This window comes from Saimiri boliviensis, chromosome 20 (genome assembly GCF_048565385.1).
Source record: "Saimiri boliviensis isolate mSaiBol1 chromosome 20, mSaiBol1.pri, whole genome shotgun sequence".
Taxonomy (NCBI): Eukaryota; Metazoa; Chordata; class Mammalia; order Primates; family Cebidae; genus Saimiri; species Saimiri boliviensis.
In genome coordinates, this window is record NC_133468.1 from 32,342,214 (window position 1) to 32,362,063 (window position 19,850).

The 19,850-nt window shown below is 47.9% G+C and overlaps 1 protein-coding gene across 2 annotated transcripts in view; it reads left to right on the top strand.

Moving 5' to 3' along the window:
- COL26A1 (collagen type XXVI alpha 1 chain) overlaps positions 1-19,850 on the top strand; it is a 155,655-nt gene that overhangs the window by 80,928 nt on the left and 54,877 nt on the right. The window contains exon 3 of one of the 2 annotated variants that reach the window (XM_074390287.1): positions 4,240-4,343. In XM_074390287.1, the coding sequence (XP_074246388.1) occupies positions 4,240-4,343 (104 nt within the window). The remainder of the gene's footprint in view (positions 1-4,239; positions 4,344-19,850) is intronic. The other variant, XM_039460501.2, reaches the window with a different exon arrangement.

Genomic DNA, 19,850 nt, shown 5'->3' on the forward strand with positions numbered 1-19,850 from the left:
TTAAGTTGCTCGATGTCAGCAGATTTAAATTCTGTGAAGTTATGTCGTTTTGTCTTCAAGGGGAGATTGTGCAAGCTTGATCAAGCAGCAGTTATGACGATGCAATAAAGTGAATAATAAAAGCTGAATGCGTCTCCCTTGTGAAATTTGGTCATGCATTTTATATTCACTATTCCTGGAGTGTGACAAAATAGCGTCCAACTTATGTGTAAGAAAAATTTCAAAACTGTGGGAGCATGAAACTTTACCACGGGATTCACAGCATTTTGTAAGAATTTTTTTAATTCTTGCAAGAGTTCCACTACTGCTTTCCAAGTTTTTTCTTTTTCTTTTCTTTTTTTTTTTTAGAGAAAGGGTCTTGCTCTGTTGCCCAGGCCAGAGTGCAGTGGTTTGATCACTTCTCACTGTAGCCTCAAAACTCCTGGGCTCCAGTGATCCTTCCACCTTGGCCTCCCAAGTAGCTGGGACTACAGGTGTGCACCACTATGCCAGGCTAATATTTTAGTTTTTATTTTTTGTAGAGACAGCATCTTGGTATATTACCCGGGCTGGTCTCAAACTCCTGGCTTCAAGCAATCCTCCTGCCTCGGCCTCCCAAAGTGCTAGGACTACAGGCTTAACCCCCGCTCCTGGCCTTGTATTCTAAGTTCTCTTCATTGAAGTGTCTCGCTCATCTGAGGATGAGGACACAGTTTTATCAATCTATGAGCACAATATAGCACAAAGTGGGTGTTCAACAAACATTCATTGGGTGAATCAACCAAAAGAAGTAATAATTGGGAAAAAGGTCAGAGTTAGTGTGTTGAGGGCAGTTGAACGTTTTGCAGGTTCTTGCTAATGTTTTCCTTTTCTTTCTTTTTTCCTTTTTTTTTTTTTTGAGACAGAGTCTCGCTCTGTCACCCAGACTGGAGTGCAGTGGCACAATCTCGACTCACTGCAACCTCCACCTCCCACTTTCAAGGGATTCTCCTGCCTCAGCCTCCCGAGTAGCTGGGACTGCAGGCACCCGCCACCATGCCCTGCTGATTTTTGTATTTTTAATAGAGACGAGATTTCACCATATTGGCCAGGCTGGTCTCGAACTCCTGACCTTGTGATCTGTCTACCTTGGCCTCCTAAAGTGCTGGGGTTACAGGTGTGAGCCACTGCGCCTGGCCAATATTTTCCTTTTCTTTATCATCTTGGTCTGTGTTTAGTGTACAGAACATTTTCCTATCATAGGTGGCTACACTTGGAGAGATGCAGAATGGTAGAGCTAGAGGAAACTTTATTTTTTATTTTATTTTATTTGTTTATTTGTTTGAGATGGAGTGTCATTTTGTTGCCCAGACTGGAGTACAGTGGGATGGATCTCAACCCACTGTAACCTCCACCTCCTAGGTTCGGGCAATTCACCTGCCTCTGCCTCCCGAGTAGCTGGGATTACAGGCACCTGCTGCCATGCCAGGCTAATTTTTGTATTTTTGGTAGAGATGGGGTTTCACTATGTTGGTCAGGGCTGGTCTCGAACTCCTGACCCCAGGTGATCTACCCACCTTGGCCTCCCAAAGTGCTGGGATTACAGTTGTGAGCCACCATGTCTGGCCAGGGACTTTATTATTATTATTATTTGTATAAATGTATGAGTTATAAGTGCAACTGATCTATTGCACAGTGGTGAAGTCGGGGATCTTAGGAAATCCGCCACCCAGATAATGTACAATATTAGGCCATTCTTGCATTGCTATAAAGAAATACCTGAGACTGGGTAATTTTTAAAGAAAAGAGGTTATTCGGGAGGCTGAGGTGGGAGGATCTCTTGAGCCCAGGGGTTCTGGGCTGTAGTGCGCTATGCCGATCGGGTGTCCGCACTACGGTCAATATGGTGACCTCCCGGGAGCGGGGGACCACCAGGTTGCCTAAGGAGAGGTGAACCGACCCAGGTCGGACACAGAGCAGGTCAAAACTCCCATGCTGATCAGTAATGGGATTGCGCCTGTGAATAGCCACTGCACTCCAGCCTGGGCAACATAGCGAGACCCTGTCTCTTAAAAAAAAAAAAAAAAAAAGAGGTTATTTTAGCTCACAATTCTGCAGGTTTACAAGCATGGTGCAGGCACCTGCTTGGCTTACGGGGAGGTCTCAGGGAGCTTTCATTCATGGCGGAAGGTGAATTGGAATTCAGAGAGTGCCAGAGCTGCTGGGCATGGTGGCTCATGCCTGTAATCCCAGCATTTTGGGAAGCCAAGGTGGGTGGATCACGAGGTCAGGAGATCGAGACTAGCCTGGCCAACATAGTGAAACCCCATCTCTACTAAAATACAAAAAAATTAGCTGGGTGTGGTGGCATGCACCTGTAGTCCCAGCTACTTAGGAGGCTTAGGCAGGAAAATCACTTGAACCCAAGAGGTAGAGGTTGCAGTGCGCCTAGACTGCACCACTGCACTCCAGCCTGGTGACAGAGGGAGACTCCATTAAAAAAAAGAAAAGAAGAAGAAAGAAAAAAGAGAGAGAGAGAGAGCAAGTGAGGAGGCGCCACACACTTTTAAGCAACCAGATCCAAAACCCACTTATCACCAATGGGATGGTGCTAGACCATTCACGAGGAGTCTGTCCTCCGATGTAATCACCTCCCACCAGGCTTCACCTAGTGCTGGGAATTATTACATTTCAACCTGAGATTTGGAGTTTGGACAAATATCCAAGCTATACCATGTACATTGCATTTGTTACCTACCCACTCCCCTTCTGTGTCTCCATTATGTACACATTGTTTACCTCCCTCTTATAACTGAGAACATGCAGTCTTTGTCTGTCTGTGTCTGGGTGGTTCATGTAAGATAACAGCCTACAGTTCCATCCATGTTTAGATCATAGCTGACACAGAGAGGGATGGTGACTTGTTCAGGGTCACACAGCTGTCACTGCCCAAGGGGCTCACCTTGCCCGATGCCTAAACAGAGCTGACTTTTTTTTAACTTTTTTTTTTTTTTTTAAGACGGGGTTTCACCATATTCGTCAGTCTGGTCTTGAACTCCCGACCTCAGGTGATCCGTCCTCCAAAGTGCTTGGATTACAGGTGTGTGAGCCACCATGCCCAACTAACAGAGCTGATTTATCAAGACGGGGGAATTGCAATAGAGAAAGATGGCCAGGTGCAGTGGTTTTTGCCTGTAATCCCAGCACCTTGGGAGGTTGAGGTGGGCAGATCACTTGAGGCCAGGAATTCAAGACCAGCCTGGCCAGCACGGTGAAACCTCCTCTCTACTAAAACTATAAAAATTAGCTGGGTGTGATGGCTCACACCTATAGTCCCAGCTGCTCAGGAGGCTGAGATGAGAGGATTGCTTTAACCTGGTAGACAGCGGTTGCAGTGAGCCGAGATCGCGTTACTGCACTCCAGCCTAGGTGACAGAGCTAGACCCCGTCTCAATTTAAAAAAAAAGAAAGAGAGAGAGTAATTTGCGCAGAACCAGCTGTGCAGGAGACTGGAGGTTTTTATTACTCAAATCAGTTTCCTGAGCATTTGGGATGGAGTTTTTAAAGATAATTTGGTGGGTAGATGCTCGGGAAGTGGGGAGTGCTGCCTGGTCAGGTTGGAGATGGAATCGTGGGGAGTGGAAGTGAGATTTCTTGCTGTCTTCTGTTCCTGCGTGGAATCGCAGCACTGCTCGAGTGGGATTACTGGCCTGGGTGGCCTCAGCTGATCCATATATATCCACAGCGTTTCTAGATATCCAAAGTGTCTCAGGTACTGACCTTAGGTTTTGTAATAGCGATGTTATCCCCAGGAGCAATTTGCGGAGGTTCAGACTCCTGCAGCCATAGGCTGCGTGACCCCTAAACCATCATTTCTAATCTTGTAGCTAATTTATTAGTCCTACAAAGGCCAACTGGTCCCCAGGCAAGCAGGGGAGTCTTTCTGGGAAAGAGATATTATCAATTTTGTTTCGGAGTCAAACCATAAACTAAATTTCTTCCCAGGATGAGTTGGGCCTACTCCCAGCAATGAACAAGGACAGCCTAAGCAAGATAGAGTCAGTTAGGTCTGATCTCTTTCACCATCATAATTTCCTCTGTTATAATTTTTGCAAAGGCAGTTGCACAGCCGGGGAACAGGGAGCCTGTCAGGGGGTTCCACGCCACGGGGGCCTCCTGAAGCCCTGGCTGGGCAGAACAGCCTGGCCCGTCTTTGCAGGAGTGGGGTCTGGAAGTGGGTGGGCGGGAGCTCAGGCCCTGCTGACGCTGTCCGTGTGTTAGTTACAGGACTCTGATCAGACCCACCTACAGAGTGTCCTACCGCACGGTGACCGCACTAGAGTGGAGGTGCTGTCCTGGCTTCACCGGGAGCAACTGTGATGAGGGTAAGTCTGCAGGCACTTGGGGTACAGGGCTGGGTGCAGGGGCCAGGCGCGGGCCAGGCTGGCGTTTCTCCCTCCTCTGGCTTCCTCCTGCAAGCAGCTCTCCTTTCCTCTGTAGCTTGACATTCTTTCCTTTTTCCCAGTCACCTCTGAAGCAAATGTTCTGGATGGCCCTGGCCAAACGAGGGTGAAGCTGCCCGCCTGCCCCCGGGCACCAAGGCAGGTCCCCATTTGCATTGGTTGGGTAGTAGAATGTAGAAGCCAAAAGCAATGCTGGGGACCCGGAAAGGGATTTGATTTCTAGACAGTTTCTTCTGTTTCTGGCTCTGATGCCCCTGGAACCCCCGGGGGCAGGCAGAGTTGGATATCTGGGCTCTGAGCAAATTTGGATGAGGTCTCACCAGCCCTGAGGCCATGTATTTTGTAGACTGAGGCAGAGAGGCTGACCAGTAGCTGCAGACATTGACCCAGCTGCTTTCTGTCTTTCTGCCGTGCTGGTGTTTAGCCGGGGGACCTGGGCTCAGCCTGGCTCTGGAGCCTGAGAAGGTTGTACAACAGCACTTCGGTGGGCCAGCAGTGGCGGACAGAGCAAATCCCCCTTCGCTCCTGGCCGGGGAAATCAAGTCCTGCCTAATGAACAAGTTTGCAGCCCACCTTGTTCCCCAGCATGGCTGGATGGGTCTGGAGGATGAGGCTCAGGGGTCAGATTTTTTTGTTGTTGTTTTTGTTTGAGACAACGTTTCACTCTATTGCCCAGGCTAGAGTGCAGTGACATGATCATGGCTCACTGCAGCCTTGAACTCCTGGCTCGATCGATCCTCCCACTTCAGCCTCCTGTGTAGCTGGGACTGCAGGTGTGCACTACCATACCCAGCTATTTATTTATTTATTTATTTATTTATTTATTTATTTATTTATTTATTTTTGAGAGGGAGTTTCGCTCTTGTTGTTAGAGTGCAATGGCCCGATCTCAGCTCACTGCAACCTCCGCCTCCCCGTGTCAAGCAATTCTCCCGCCTCAGCCTCTAGAGTAGCTGGAATTGCAGGCATGCACCACCACACCTGGCTGATTTTGTATTTTAAGTAGAGACGGGGTTTCTCCATGTTGGTCAGGCTGGTTTCGAACTCCCAACCTCAGGTGATCTCCCTGTCTCAGCCTCCCAAACTGCTGGGATTACAGGTGTGAGCCTCTGCACCTGGCCTCAGCCATTTTTTTGTATGATTTTTAATGACGGGTTTTGCAGTATTGCTCAGGCTGATCTCAAACTCCTCTGCTCAAGCTATCCTCCTGCCTCGACCTCCCAAAGTGCTAAGATTATGGGTGTGAACCACCCCACCTGGCCGGAGGGGTCAGTTTTGTATTTGGAAACAGTAGCTGTCTTCCACTTTCACTTTCTGACAAAATTCTTCTCTGTCGTCTTATTACTTACTGATTTGATTGCAGTATCTATATGCTTTGAGTGTAATCTGCCTAAAGCGCCCTTTGGGTTATAAAGCCGCAATTGACAGAAATAGCAAGACTCCGACGATTGCTTCAGGGAGCTGATGGCCCAGAGCAAAACTAGTGGAAAGGGGCTGGGATGCCATGGAGTCCAATAGGTGCCACTTGTCCTGGTTGATGAGGTGCCTGATGCCGGCAGGGGAAGCTGGGCTATCCTGTTGTTACAGGGTTGACTTGGACCCTTCTTGAGAGAGGGGCAGGAAGGATCTGTAAGGTGAAGGGGTGAGGGGATGCCAGGCTTCTATGCAACGGGCCAGCCCTGGCATAATGCTATGGTGTTGAAGGACCACAGCTCACAGGTCCCTCATGAAGGCCTGAGCCCTTCAATGCCAGGACCTGGATCTGTTATTCTGGTCAGTGCCATGGCTGTGGGCACAGCTGTCTGGTCCCCTCAACAGGACGGAGCAGACCTGCCGTCTAGATTCTGCCAGAGCCTGAGGAGGCAAGTTTTTCCAGGGAAGTGATTAGTTTACACTTAGGTGAATACCTGAGCCTGTTTCAGTGATCAGTGAAATCAGCCATGTTAGGCTCACGCCTGTAATCTCAGCACTTTAGGAGGCCGAGGCTGGAGGATCGCTTGAGCCCAGGAGTTTGAGACCAGCCTGGGCAACATGGGGAAACCCCATCGCTACTAAAAGTACGGAAATTAGCCAGGTGTGAGCCACTCACCCAGCCTAAAATACAGTATTATAATTTTAGGGGGGGGATGGGTGCCAGGCACATTTGTAATCCCTGCACTTTGGGTGGCTGAGGCGGGTGGATCACCTGAGGTCAGGAGTTCAAGACCAGCCTCAACATGGCAAAACCCCACTACTAAAAATATAAAAATTAGCTGAGCATGGTGGCACGTTCCTGCAGTCCCAGCTACTCGGGAGGTTGAGGCAGGAGAATCGCTTGAACCTGGGAGGCTGAGTTTGCAGCGAGCCGAGATTGCACCACTGCACTCCAGCCTGGGTGACACAGCAAGACCCTGTCTCAAAAAAGAAAAGAAATTTTAGGACCACTGTATACAGCCTGAAATGTTGTTCTGTGGCATGAGATTATACTCACCAGAAACATCTGGAGTTCTTGGACTGATTATGATGAGTTCCAGCACCTCTCAAGATACTCTCAGCCTCAGCGCCTCTGCCAGACCCTCCCTGGTGGAGAAACCTTCTGGGCTTCAAGCACCTTGCTCAGGACACATGTCCCTGTCTACAAGCCTTAGGGTTAAGTGACCCTTCCAGCTGTGTGCCTGAGGGCCCTGGGCATCTTGGGATGGGAGAGTTGGCAGTTGAAAAATTCCTGGGAGTCTCAGCCTGGGCTGAGTTTGGGATGGGCTCCTGAAAACCCTTGTAAAGATTTTACATTCCCGAATATAAACCAATAAAGACAGCAGGCTAAATCAAGGCCATGCCCGTGACTCTGGGCACATTCCGAAGATGGTTGTGGCGAGTCCCACACCATCAATTCCCTTTTGCTTCTCATTCCTGCCTCTCTGGAAACAGACAGGTCCATGAGATGCAGTTCAGTGGATTCTGCTTTGGTTCAGTGGGGATTCCCTCCCTGGACGCCCCAGGAGGGCAGGTCTAAGGTTTGGAAATACTTTCCCTTCTACGTATGTCTACACACCGTCGATCTTAATGATTTGCAGATTTCGTATTGTGAATTCGGCTCCTCCCTAAAATTGATGGGTAACCCTCAAATCAGTAACTCGCCGCGGTCATTCATGGATATGGGGCACAGTAGCAAAAACTTCAAGTCGCCAGAAGGGCACCCTTCCTACTGAGGTCAAACAAGGTGACACCCTGGCTTCTTGTTTCCAAAAATTAGCTGTACGTGGTGGCATGCCCCTGTAATCCCAGCAACTCAAGAGGCTGAGGCAGGAGAAATCTCTTGAACCTCGGAGGTGGAGGTTGCAGTGAGCTGAGATGGAGCCACTGCACTCCAGCCTGGTGACAGAGCAAGACTCCATCTTAAAAAAAAAAAAAAAAAAATGAGCAGAGGTTTCAGAGGTGATAAAAATAGAAAAGAGAATAGCCCCCTCTCCTGCAGATAGAGAGGGGCTCCTGAGTAGGTCTCCGGATTTCACGGTGAAATGCACAGGGTTTTATAGACGAGCTTGAGGAGACAGAGTCTGATCTACACAGGGCCCCAGAGATTGATCAGACCACATGTGATGTTAGCATAGTGTGCGAGGAAGCTGGTCATCCCGCCCTAATTGTTTATGATTCAGATGGTTTCCCTACCTGGCTGGCACCATCTTGTCTGTTCCTTACTGTACACGTGGTTGACAAAGAAAAGGAAAGATGGCACCACCATGTTGAAAACGCCCGGCCCAGGTAGACTTTCATATTGGCACAGCTGCTGGCACGTATGCAAACTTTTAGCTTGCTTATCTCTGCTAGCAGCTTTTCAGGTTGCTTCTTGTTAGAAAAGAAATGATTCATGCTTGTAATCCCAGCACTTTGGGAGGCCAAGGCTGGTAGATTGCTTGAGGTCAGAGGTTCAAGACCAGCCTGACCAACATGGTGAAACTCTGTGTCTACTAAAAATACAGAAGTTAGTCATGTGTGGTGACGCACACCTGTAATTCCAGCTACTCGGGAGGCTGAGGCAAGAGAGTCACTTGAACCCAGGAGGTGGAGGTCGCAGTCAGCTGAGATCGCTCCACTGCACTCCAGCCTGGGTGACACAGAAGAAAAAAAAAGGAACAAAAAAGAAATGATTTTGCTGCTGCTTTTTATTAAAAGGAAACCTTACCAAGGACGCTCTTACCCCCACTATCTGCCTAAATAATTTCCTTCTAGCTCTTGTACCACGTCGTAAGTGATCTGCCCACCTGTTTCTTCTCTGGAAATGGGGTCACAGGAGTAGCCCTGCTGGGGAAGGGGTACCCCGAAGGTCTTTGCTCCCTGAGGCGGGGCTCCATGCTGCCAAGCAAGGCCATTGGAACGACTCACCGAACCCTGGTTAGCGTAAACTTCCCGCGGAATGGGGCTTGTCTTCCCATAATGCCATGTCTAGACACAAGGTCAGGTTTAAATCACGGAGACGATGCAGCATGCTCGGGGGTTAAACCATAAAACTTTAAGGAGAGATTTCTGTGTCTTGAACACGTGATGGGGAACCTGTGGGAGGAGGGAGGTGGCGACGTGCTCACTTCTTTTCCACTTCCCGTCCGGCCATCTGTAGGGGTGCAGGCACCACCCTGTGGGGCAACCTCTTAGCACTCTGCTGAGATTTGGTGTCAGAGAATGGCCGCCACCAGACCCGGCAGTTCCCAGGCCTGGCTCCCATAAACCAGCTCCATCTAGCTGCACCGGGAGGACTTTGGGCCAGTCACAGCCTCCCAGGGGCCTCGGTTTCCTCATCTGTGAAATGAGGGTGGGAGAGAGACTCTCCCAGCAAAAAGCTTCCCGTCTCCCGATCTTCTACGACCTGGCAGAGCGCGTCGGCAGACATGCGTATTAGCAGAAGGAATGCCTCTCTGAGTTCCAGACCTGCCTCCTGGGGCTCTGGGGACACTGTAGGGCAGAGGAATGGCTCTGTAGGCTGTAAAACGCTGTGCAGACGCACAATCCTCCTAGAAATTCTGCAGGTCTTTTTCTCTGAAAAGGGCTAAAAGCTATGCTGGTCGCTATTTAGGAGATATCTTTGTGGAAGTGGAAATGGAGACTGCTGTGCTTTTTTCTTTCCTTTCTTTTTTTTTTTTTTTTTTTTTTTGGAGACAGAGTCTCACTCTGTCACCGAGGCTGGAGTACAGTGACGTGCTCTTGGCTCACTGCAGCCTCCGCCTCCTGGGTTCAAGCAATTCTCCTGCCTCAGCCTCCTGAGTAGCAGGGACTACAGGCGCATGCACCACCACACCCGGCTAATTTTTGTATTTTTTTTAGTGGAGATGGGTTTCACCATATTGGCCAGGCTGGTCTCAAACTCCTGACCTTGGCCTCCCAAAGGGCTGGGATTATAGGCGGGAGCCACTGCACCCGGCCTGCTGTGTTTTTTTCTGACTCCAAATACATTGCTCCAATTCTCTGACACCACCACCAATTCCATTTCATTCAGACACTACTGGGAGTTACAGCAGACTCCACCCACAGTTTAAGGCAGGCATCCCCAAACTACGGCCCCTGAGGCCACTTATCCGGCCCCCCGCCGCACTTCAGGAAGGGGCACCTCTTTCACTGGTGGTCAGTGAGAGGAGCACAGTATGTGGCGGCCCTCCATTGGTCTGAGGGACCCCCAAAAGTTTGGGGATGCCTGGTTTAAGGGCTCAGGCCCAAGAGACTGTCCCCATGGTAGATGCTGGCCATAAACGGGTGCCCAGGCTACCTGCACTCCTGCAAATTCAAGGGTTTCCACGATTTCTCCTTTTTTTTTTTTTTTTTTTTTTTTTTTTTGAGATGGAGTTTTGCTCTTTTTGCCCTGGAGTACAATGGCACAATCTCAGCTCACTGCAACCTCCGCCTCTCAGGTTCAAATGATTCTCCTGCCTCAGCCTCCCAAATAGGGATTACAGGAGTGCACCACCATGCCTAGCTAATTTTTGTATTTTAGTACAGATGGGGTTTCACCATGTTGGACAGGCTGGTCTTGAACTCCTGACCTCAGATGATCCACCCGCCTTGGCCTCTCAAAGTGTTGGGATTACAGGCGTGAGCCACTGCACCTGGCCCCAGGTATCCCTTTTCTATTGGCAGAGCTGCTGGCATTCACCCGTGCAAGCTTCCGTCTTATCTATCTCTGCTGCTCGATTTTTCAGGCTGCTCTTTGTTAGAAAAGAAATAATTTGGGGGCTGCTTTTTGTTAAAAGGGAAACCTCTCCTCGATATGTAACTAAATAATTTCTTTCTACCTCTTGTATCACATAGACCAAGACGGAGGGCCAGGATGGGATGTAGAGCTTCTGTCTTCTTTCTGAATATCCCCTGTTCCAGAACATTCAGGTGTTTACCAACCTGGAAGCTCCATGAACTCCACTGTTCAGGGTTTTTATGCGGCGTCTCATTACACAGGCTCGATTGGTTACATCATCGGCCCCTGTTGATTCACTCATTCTCGTCTTCCCTTCCTGGAGGTCAGGAGTGGAGCTGAAAGTTCCCACTCTCTAATCACATGGCTGGCTTCTCTGGCCCCTACCCCTCATCCTGAAGCTGCCTAGGGACCCAGCAGTGGTCACCTCACTTAGCATAAACTCAGATTTGGTGGAAGGAGGCTTGTTATGAATCACAAACCCACTCCTGTCACTCAGGAAATTCCAAGGGTCTTAGGAACTGCATGCTAGCAATTTCAACAAAGACCAAATACATACACACACACACACACACACACACACACACAAGCGTGCGCGCGTGCACACGCACACACACATACACACACATATTTTCTGAGACAGAGTCTCGCTCTGTCTCCCAGGCTGGAGTGCAGTGGCAAGATCTCAGCTCACTGCAACCTCCATCTCCTGGATCCAAGCGATTTTCCTGCCTCAGCCTCTCGAGTAGCTGGAATTATAGGCACCCACCACCACACCTGGCTAATTTTTGTATTTTTAGTAGAGATGGGTTTTCTCCATGTTGGTCAGGCTGGTCTTGAACTCCGGACTTCGTGATCCCCCTGCCTCGGCCTCCCGAAGTCCTGGATTATAAAATTTGGAAATTTCCTGAGTAGATGGCGGGGGAAGAAGACAAGGAAGAAGAGGAAGCTAGTCAGGAGAAGGTCAGGAAGGTTTCCAAATAAGGAATGGCACGCACCAGGGTTTGCAGCTTGCCCCGTTCTGTTCAGGCATGCTGGAGTGAGTCAATTACACAGGCTTGATTGATTGATTTAGCTGATCAGCTATGTCGAAATCAGCTAGCTGATTTACAGAATATATATACATGGGTATATGTTTATGTTAGTAGCAGATAATGGCCATAGAGCAAGAGACTGTAACTCCTTATAATGTAGTCTAAGATATAAACTTAGAAGAACCTTCCCATCTCCCACACACAGGAAAGAATTCAGGGTGAGTCACAGAGCATAGTGAAGTTAAGATAATTTATTAGAGACTCCTCAATCACAGAATAGGCTGTCCTCAGAGAGCAGAAGGAATACACCCACCTCAAATACAATGCTTGCTTGCATAGGATAGCAGAGCTAAGAATAATGTCTTTTTTTTTTTTTTGAGACAATCTCATTCTGTTGCCCACGATCTCTGCTCACTGCAACCTCTACCTGCCAGGTTCAAATGATTCTTCTGCCTCAGCATCCATAGTGGCTGGGACTATAGGCATAAGCTACCATGCCTGGCTAATTTTTGTATTTTTAATAGAGACAGGGTTTCCCCATGTTGGCCAGGCTGGTCTCCAACTCCTGACCTCAAGTGATCTGCCCACCTTGGCCTCCCAAAGTGCTGGGATTACAGACATGAGCCATCGCCCCCAGCCAGAATGAGGTCTTACATGCTTTATTCCAAAGGTTTGTGATCAGCTCGTGGCAGGCTATTAGCATTGCTATTCTTTTCTGTAACTATTAATTTCAGCGATATGGAATAGGTATGCTATTATCTTTAAAGCAAATCTTTTTTTGAGATAGGATTTCACTTTGTTGCCCAGGCTGGAGTGCAGTGGTACAAACAAGGCTCGCTGCAGCCTCAACCACCCAGGCTCAAGCGATCCTCCAGGTAACTAGGACTATAGGCACCTGCCACCATGCCTGGCCAATTTCTGAATTTTTCTGTAGAGATGAGGGTTTCACCACGTTGCCCAAGCTGGTCCGGAACTCCTGAGCTCAAGCAATCTGCCGACCTTGGCCTCCCAAAGTGCTGAGATTAAAGGTGTGAGCCACTGTGCCCAGCCTTGAAACTCATTTTTCAACTAAGAATGCTGTTTCTTCTTAAGATGTCAGGGCATCAGGACCTCTCTTTAAATTTTAGGTCTTATTTAGTTAGCTGGTGTCATTAACTTGTCCCTTCCACCACAAACATCCTGTAACTAAGAGTGCCTAACTTCCTGGGAATGTAACCCACCAGGTTTGGCTTTATTTGGCCGTTATTCAAGATGGAGTCACTCTGGTTAAGATTCCTCTGACAGGTGGACCCATTCCATCATAGCGGGAGGGATATGCCAAGCATATATGGACGGAGGCCTTCCTGGTACATGAGGACCGTGTGGCTCATTGGGAAAATGCCCCCTAGGAGAGCATGGAGTAGCTGGAACTACAGGCATGTGCCACACTGAGGCTGGGGCTATGGTGAGAAGGCCTGTGCTGGATGGTATAGGGAAGAAAAGATTTCTTTTCTTCTTCATTGCTAAGTCCATAGCTAATACCTCTATGACGCAAAATAGATTAAGAAGAGAAAAACATGCACTTTTGTGTAAGTTTGATGTGCCACGGGAATCTTCAGACATGATGACACAGAGAAACAGGGAAACCTGTGTGTTTTTATGCTAAATCTGATGAAGAAGCAGACAGCTGGGGTGCAGTGGCGCCGTCTCGGCCCACCACAACCTCCGCCTCCTGGATTCAAGCAATTCCCCTGCCTCAGTCTCCCAAGAAACTGGGATTACAGGCATGCGTCACCACACCCAGCTAATTTTTGTATCTTTAGGAGAGATGGGGTTTCACCACGTTGCCTCAAACTCCTGACCACGTGATCTGCCTGCCTCAGCCTCCCAAAGTGCTCGGATTGCAGGCGGGAGCCGCCACGCTTGGCCCGTCCTCCGTTGAGACTTTGAACCCAACTTGTTTTCAGCACCTCTGTTTACCTTCATTTGTCCAAGTACTTGGCACGTTGCCAAGTACTTGTGGAAGGGGTTTTCTGCGGTGTAGCTGAGATTTTCTCAGCTTTCCCTGCTATAAATCAGGTCTGACCTTTCGTGGGTCAGTAAAATCAGCTACCATTTGCCCATTTATTTTGCAGTTTACACATTTCTGTTGCTGTTGAATCTTTAATCTTTGTCAATTTCTTTGTCCTTGTCCATTGATATCTCTTTATTTTTATTTTTTTATTATTAGTTTGAGATGAGTCTCTCTCTGTTGCCCAGGCTGGAGTGCAATGGCGAGATCTCACCTCACTACAACCTTCACCTCCCAGGTTCAAGCAATTCTCTCTCCTCAGCCTCCTGAGTACCTGGGATTATAGGTGCACACCACCATGCCTGGTTAATTTTTGTAGAAACGGGTTTCACCATGTTGGCCAGGCTGGTCTTGAACTCCTGACCTCAAGTAATCCACCCGCCTTGGCCTCCCAAAGTGCTAGGATTACAGGCATGAGCCACCATGCCTGGCCCATTGATATCTTTAAAGAAAACACAAACCTTTCTGTGACTTAAGGAGGGGGTTTCAGGAGAGCCTGGTGGTAAATGTGTGTCTGCTATCTGTGCCCAAAACAGATGAGAAGAGGAAAATAAAATGTCTCTTTGTAAGATTAGGTCATGACACAGGACAGCCAGTCTCAGTCACCCTTAGTGTACCTCTCACCATCCTCATGGTAAAGTTAAAACTCTGAATTTCTAAAATCTACATAAGAAATATTTTAAATTAACCAAAAAGCACATAAAACACCCCATAAAATACATATACACCTACCACTGAGATTTAACAGTTGTTAACATTATGTCATATTTGCTTCAGTGTTTTCTTTTTAACTTTTTGTTTCGAAATAATCCAGAACTGTATGTTTTAAAGGAATAAAATGTTATGAATATGGCTAAAGTCAGGTACAGCTGAAGGCAGGCATCCTGTATGCCTTTTCTCTTTTTCCAAACATGATGCTAATCAAGTTGGTGGGTGTCATTCCTTGATACATTTCTGTACTTTTACTACATATATATTTATAACTATAAACAAAACAAACTATTGTGTGTTTTTAAATTTGCATAATTACGTTCTGCTGAATTCATCATTTTGCAGCCTGCTTTTTCACTTGACAAAATAGAGTGAGATCTATATGTATTGACTGTTTCACCTGAAGTTCATTGATTTTAACTGCTTTATAGTATTTCACTGCAGAGATATACTGCCATTTATTTATAATTCCCCTACAAACAGGCATATTGCTTCTACTTTTTCACAATTACAAATAGAGCTACAGAGACTACCCTTGAATCCTTGTGCATATGAGCAAAGGCTTGCCCGGACAGAAAATACTTAGAGTTAACTCATAGATATTGTCAATTGCTCTCCAAACTCAGTGTTCCAATTTCTACTTCATGAGCAGTGTACAGAAGTTTCCCATTACTCCATAGTCTAGCCAATTTTTGGTGTTACTAGAGTTACTACATTTTGCACACAAATGGATGAGAAACTGTATATCATTTAAAAATGTGCATCTCGCTAATACATCCAAATTTAAGCCTCTTTCAGTTTTTGTTTGTTCAAAAATTCATCTTTAGACACCACTCTTGAATAATAGTTTAGCCGGGTATAAAATTCTGGGTTGACAGTTATTTTTCCTCTGCATTTTGGAGATACTACACCATTATCTTCTAGCCTCTATTGTTGCTGTTGAAAGATCTACTGAAGATGTCTTTGGAGGTGATTCATTCCTTTTCTTTGGTTGACTATAATATTTTGTCATTGTCTTTGGTATTCTGTAGAGTTGTAATGATTTGGTGTCTAGATATGGATCAGTTTACTTATTCATTTGAGACTCTTAGTAAATCTTGAATCTGTTATATTTGAGGATCCACATATTTTTAAATAAATTCCAGAAAACCTCAAGCTATTATCTCTTCATATTTTGCTTCTTTATACTTTTCTCTATACTTTGCTTCTGGAACTCCTTTTATTATTTGTTTGTTTATATTTTTATTGGTATATCATAGTTATACATATTCTGGGGATACATGTGATATTTTGATATGTGTATATAATATGTAATGATCAAATATCCATCACCTCAAGTATTTATCTTTTTCTTGTGTTGGGAACATTACAACTCTTCTAGCTGTTTTTGAAATCTATAATAAATTATTGTTAACTATAATTTTTCTACTATACTATTGAATATTAAAACTTTTTTTTTAAGAGACAGTGTTTCACTATTTTTTCCAGGCTGTTCTTGAACTCCTGGGCTCAAGCAATCCTTCTACCTCAGCCATCTAAGTAGCTGGGATTTAGAACTTATTCCTTCTATTTAGCTGTATGTTTTTACCCATTGGAAGTTCTTTTAGATAAAATTCTCATTCTCTCATTCTATCCTCTGAGCCTCTAAATTGCTTACGATTTCTATTTCTTTTTGCATTTTGGGCAATATTCTCAGATCTAGCTTTCATTTTATTTATCCCCCCTCAATGTGTCCAATAAGCCTTATCTGTCCATTTAATTATTATTTGAATTTTTGCAAGTTATACTGAGTTATTTTTCACTTATGCCCTATTTTCAACTCCTTTTAAGCTCTTTGATACTTTTCAACATTCTTATTTCATACATATTTCATATATTCTTTCATATTAGAATTTTTATTTTTTCATGTTACTGGGGCTTTAATCTTTCTGATTGTTTTATTTGCTGTTTGTTTGTTTGGGACAGGGTGTCACTCTATTGCCTGGCCTGGAGTGCCATAGTGCAATCATGGCTTACAATAGCCTTGACCTTCTGGGATCTGGTGATCCTCCTACCTCAGCCTCCCAAGTAGCTGGGACTACAGGTGTGTGTCACCATGCTCAGTTTTGGGGGGTGGGCATTTTTGGTAAAGATAGAGTTTCACCATGTAGCCCAGACTGGTCTCCAACTCTTGGATTCAAATGATTCTCCCACATTGGCCTCCCAAAGTGCTGGGATTACAGGTGTGAGCCACCATGCCTGGCCTTTCCTGGTGCTTTTATTTCCTCTCTCACTCATGGTAGCCTCCTAAGTAGCTGGGACTATAGGTGCACACCACACACCCAGCTAATTTTTAAATATTTTGTAGAAATGGAGTCATGCTATGTTGCTCAGACTTGACTTGACCTCCTGGCCTCAAGCAATCCTGCTGCCTCAGCCTCCCAAAGTGCTGAGATGACATACATGAGCCACCACACCCGGCCAATTTTCCACCTGTCTTGGCCTTCCAAAGTGCTAGGATTACAGGCATGAGCCACCATGCCCAGCCAGAGTTTTGCTTTTGTTATGCAGGCTGTAGTGTAGTAGCACAATCTCAGCTCACTGCAACCTCTGCCTCCTGGTTCCAATGATTCTTCTGCCTCAGCCTCCCAAGTAGCTGGGATTACAGGCATGTGCCACCACGTCTGTGCACTTTTTGTATTATTAGTAGAGACAGGGTTTCACCATGTTGGCTGGGCTGGTCTCGAACTCCTGGCCTCAAGTGATCCACTTGCCTTGGCCTCCCAAACTGCTGGGATTACAGGCATGAGCCACCATGCCCAGCCCACATCGTATATTTCTACTGGGGGACAGAAAGAGTTAGAAAGAGAGGGACAAGCAGACACGGAGGTAGGAGAGAAAAGTCCAGAGGTCAGTTCTGCACGCCCCGGTGCTGAGAGATAATGCTGCCTCACCTGTCTGAGCCCTGGGGGTAGCCGGGTTCCAGCTCACCTGCATAAGGTGCTCCCAGAGGACTGTCACATCAGGCCGGACACACGCATCTTTGGAGACACATTCGGACATCAGGCATGAGCGCTGAGTGACAAGTGTGGGTTTGGGTCTTTTGCATTGTAGGCTATGATGCTGCAGGGGGCACTAGGGCCCCCCAGGACACACGCTTGCAAGCTAATGGACCAGAAAGGGTGTGGTCCTCAGAGTCACTGCCTTCTCTGTGCCCCCAGTAGCTTGTTCCAGTGTCTGTTGTTATAAGGAGAATTTTTGATGCTGTAAAAGAAGTAGCATTTGAATACAAATTTCCTCAGCAAGGCAATCACATTCACAGAAGGAGCAACGGCGAGCGCACATCTGGACAAGGAGGGGAAGGGGAACTTATGCCTGACGGGGGTCGTCCCTACTGCTGTGTCGTTCCCCTATTGGCTAGGGTTAGAGCGCACCGGCTAGACTCATCCTGATTGGCTATTTTAAAGAGAGCAGGGGTCTGAGCTGGAGTGGCAGGGTGTGTACTGTGGTAGGAAGGACTGGTACGGGGAGCGGGGGAGTCAGAGCCGGTAGCCGGGGGTGACCTAGGTCAAAGAAGGGGACTGGAGCAGGTGACAGGAGCAGGTGACCGGGATGAATGAAGACCGAGCCGGGGGCCGGGGGAATAGATGTGAACTACTGATTAAAACCCGTGATTTCTCTACTAGAAAATAGAGAATTAAAGAACAAGAGAGCTGAACATACTGACATACTGATTCTTCAAAGAGACACTTGGGGTTCACTGTATCTAACACCATCACAGGTCTTGCCCCTTGACTCTAACTCCCCTGCCTGTGGCTGCCTTTGTTTACCTCCCATCATCTGATTGATCTCCACGTCCCCAGTGTCCTGGACAGGGCCTGGCCCTGATGAGGCCTCAGGAAAGGCTCTTTGGTGGGGCAGATGGACAGTTCTGGCAGACACACAGCTGTCGGTGCTGGGGCTATGGGTGTTGAGGGGGCTGTCCCTGGGGAGTGCAGCATGGGAGCAGTGGAAGGTGGAGGCCTGAGATGGGCGCCGGTCCAGCTGCGGCAGCCATGTGACCTTGGGATTGTCACATCCTGTCTCTCAACCTCTGATGGTGGTGTGGGAGTATAAAAGGATTTCAGCGGAGGCTGGGCACGATGGCTCACACCTGTAATCCCAGTACTTTGGGAGGCGGAGGCAGGCGAATCACTTGAGGTCAGGAGTTCGAGACCAGCCTGGCCAACATGGTGAAACCCCGTCTTTACTAAAAACACAAAAATTAGCCAGGAATGGTGGCAGGGGCCTATAGTCCCAGCTACCTGGGAGGCTGAGTCACGAGAATCGCTTGAACTGGGAGGCTGAGGTTGCAGTGAGGCACTCCAGCCTGGGCGACAGAGTGAGACTCTGTCTCCAAAAAAAAAAAAAAAGCAATCTCAGTGGGTCTGAGATTCTCTGGGATTTTTGGATCTGTCTTCACCCTCTAGGCGTAGTTGACCCTTAGGAAGGAAATGGTCAGAGATCTTCAGTCTCATGAGGGAACTAAGCTCAACTGTCCATCCCATGTCCCGACCCCACCAACCCCAGAGCCTGAGGCTGCCTGTGTCACATCCCATATCGAGCTCTGAAGCCGGGTCTTGGGGTTCGAAGGCCAGCCTCAGCAGAGACACTGAGGACAGTGGGGGCTCCAGGTCAGACCCCGAACTGCGGGCCCCTGTGCAGGCAGCTTTGCGGTGTTGGGAAGGGCTGGAGACAGCCCCCAGCCGCCCAGCCTGGCCCTGCCATCAGCAGCTGCAGGGAGGACGGGCGCATTTGTAGAATTCCTGCCTGCAAAGGCCCTGCAGTTGTTTTAAATTAGCATACAAATCGACATTAGTGTTGTACATCTGTTGTTAATCCACGTCCCGGTGGAAGGGAGATGCCGACACGCCTTTTATTAGGCACGTCGATCCCGTAATGTCCTTTCTCCAGCCTTTGTCTTCCACCGGGGTCCGTAATGGGTTCCAGGATGTCTTTTATTTTGCTACAGACGATGTTTCCTCCTGCCTAGCGGATCAGAAACGTAATGGATTCCAGGATGTAATTTATGTTCCTTTGGAATCAGACCCTGTACGATGAATTCTAAAGCCTTCGGGCAAATCTCCAGGGAGGCCGAGGCCCTGTGCGCGCCCCCATGGTCATCAGACAGGCACCGGGAACCCGGGCACGGTCCCAGGGCTGGAGGGGGAGGAAGGGAGCCTGGGCCGCCGGCTCCCAATTAAGGGAATTCCAGGCAGGCGTGGGAGGAGAGGCCAGGGGTGCTGGTGGAGACAGACAGGGAAGCCGGGAGGATGCAGGGTGGGGAGGAGGAGGCACAGATATTCTAGAAACCCCGGAACTGGGAGCACCAGTGTCTCTGGGGCTGTCACAGACACTGGACACCAGTTTGCGAGGTCCTGGAGAAAAGGACCTGACTGAGTGTCCCAGCAGGCCTGGGGAGGAAGGCAGGGTCTTGTGAGCCAGGGACTGCCCTGAGAGCC